At 39.3% G+C, this 2,453-nt stretch overlaps 1 protein-coding gene across 1 annotated transcript in view; it reads right to left on the bottom strand.

Annotated features, from left to right (window-relative positions):
* The window catches only part of TSPAN19 (tetraspanin 19), a 10,914-nt gene extending 10,744 nt beyond the window's left edge, over window positions 1–170 (bottom strand). The window contains 1 exon segment of the mRNA XM_009882622.1: window positions 147–170. Within this exon segment, the coding sequence (XP_009880924.1) occupies window positions 147–170 (24 nt within the window).
* Between the last annotated feature and the right edge of the window lie 2,283 nt (window positions 171–2,453).

Here is a 2,453-nt window from a genome sequence, read left to right as displayed (position 1 = left end):
AGCAGGAAAGACCTCTAGCACTGTAAACTCTCTGATGCAAGACTTATTTTTTATCTACCACTGTTATTATCATGATTATTGGGCCTATCAAGATTTTTGCACAGTGAAACTCATACATTTTTCCCCCACGTCATGTTCTCTGTCACCTGTCTTGTCTCTTCTATAAACATACTCTGGCATTTTGGTCTGCCTGGCTTTGTGGTGCAAGCTGAAAGGAGCCCAAGAGCAGTGTCAGAAGATGGTTTCTGCAAGGGCCGTCGACTGCAGTTGTCCTACACTTCTCATGCGTAAAGCAGGCAGGCACACAAACGTGCACAGATGCCTGAACATAACCAGCATGGGCATACTCTTCAGAAAGTATTTTCTAATGCAAAGGGACATGTTTGAAAGGAAATGTTCTTGTCTTCTGTCAGAATTACTACAGATTGATCACAATAAGAAGTTATGTCTTCTGTTATTTGTAAAACAGAAAAAAAAATTACAAAGTTGAAGCTTCTGCGGTCAAAAACTATCTTGTGTTAACAACTTATTTTACATACAAAACATATGTTACATATGTATCAAATTTGTTGATTAGAAGAAAAGACTCAGCAAACACAAGCTTTGTCTGCCCTGTCAAGATCCTCATTGCCTGGATTATAAAACTTTAGTTGCTGAATTGTGGAATGAAGCAAGCAATAAGCTTCTTAAACTAGCTCTGCAATGGATTTGGGTCTGTAATGCACCATGAAAAATTATGGCCTGTACAAGATAACTGGTTTTGCACTTTCCCTGAAGAAGATCCACTACTATTAAGAATAATTAAATTTCATCACAATTTTCAAAATCAGAATGTATTAAAACATTGGTGCGATGCATTGCTCTAGTAAAAGACCCTGAACGACTACATATTTCACTTAAAAACTGGCATCTGCAATATTTCTGTTGTAATAACTATGTGGCTGTAATGCTTTATTTTGAACAATGTTAATAATAATAATAGTTTATCTTAAATTACTTATGTGAAAAATAGAAATATTATCTTTACAAAATGATGTACATTTTACATTATATTGTTACTTCACAAGAAAATTCTTACCAGCTCTGAATATTTCCGTCCTACCTTAAAGAGCACAGTCTCATAATGATGCGCTTCTTCCTCGAGTCGAACTTAACCACATCCTTACAACAGAGAATTTTTCTTCTGTTGATCAGCTCTAACTTCCTGGTTACAGGCAACAGGCCTACAGAAACGTCTTTTTTATTGGCAAGGTTGTTTGCTATATGCATGACACCATGCCCGTGGTCTTCAGTCACCATGATCACAGCATAACTTGCATTACAAGCACTCAACTTGATGCTTTAAGATTTTTTTTGTTAAACTGACCACGTTTAAAAGTTCACTGGTTAAATGATTCTGTAAAGTACGAGACATCGCAGGTTGGATTTCAAAGAGACGAGTTTTTGTTGTTTTGAGATTTGAATGTCTTACTGGCCTGTAACACCAGTGAGAAAATGTTGCCCTTTAATCCAGGATCTTGACGTTAACTGCCATTAAGTCTTTCAGAAAGTTACTCAGTTTATTTTAGACCGTGGGAGAAGGGGGGAAAAAGCCTTACTATCTTAGGCAGATCCTTCCCATTGCTCACAAAAGTGCTTGTTTTCTGTGTAAAACCTGTCTTTACATTTCAGTTCTTATTTTTCTGTTACACCTGTCTTTGCCCCTTGGTATTCCTAATCAGACTGTAGACAGATGCATTCCTTATAAATACGTCACACACTAAACTGATAGTCTGCACCCTCCCTGCCCTGTATCATTGTCTCATAGTTAAAATTCTAACCAATTTTGTTAGCATTATAGTTGGCTAAGCTTGTTAAACATTGGGATTAGCTGAACTTTAGATGTAGGGTCCTGCATATGAGCATTTTGTTGTGTACTTGGCCAGACGGGTGGCCTTGGGGATGTTTCTTTACAAGCGTCGCGGATGATTAGTTGAGGAACTTCTGAGACGTTCTCACAGATAATAAGGATTCTATCCTTGAATCTGTAGTGAAAGAACTCCTAATCGTGGAAAGCAAGTATTGTTATTGTTCTTGAAGTGAAACATCCTGGAGCGTACAAGCATACAGACCCTGGGAATGCTACTAATTTACATGTTTTGAAACTTGGCAGAAAAGGGAAAATTCCGAGTGTCCTAAACCGAACCACCTTCACGATAATACTAAAAATCCCACCCACAGGTCAAGGAGACCCTGGCCCAGGGGGACACCTCTCCCCTGAGCAGACGTCGTAGCTGTAACTTGATTGTGCAACCGTATGTAAGTTACTAACCAATCCAACAGAGACAGGAGGCACTCATATGACAACCATATTGTAAAACGTGTACATAAACCGCACGGAGAGTCCTGCTCGGTGTGCGCGATTTGTGGAAAGGAGCCCACCTCGCACCCTGCCCAGAGTGACGCGGTGCCTC

The sequence above is a fragment of the Charadrius vociferus genome, unplaced genomic scaffold (genome assembly GCF_000708025.1).
Source record: "Charadrius vociferus isolate BGI_N301 unplaced genomic scaffold, ASM70802v2 scaffold72, whole genome shotgun sequence".
Lineage (NCBI taxonomy): Eukaryota > Metazoa > Chordata > Aves > Charadriiformes > Charadriidae > Charadrius > Charadrius vociferus.
This window is presented reverse-complemented; position numbering and strand designations above follow the sequence as displayed.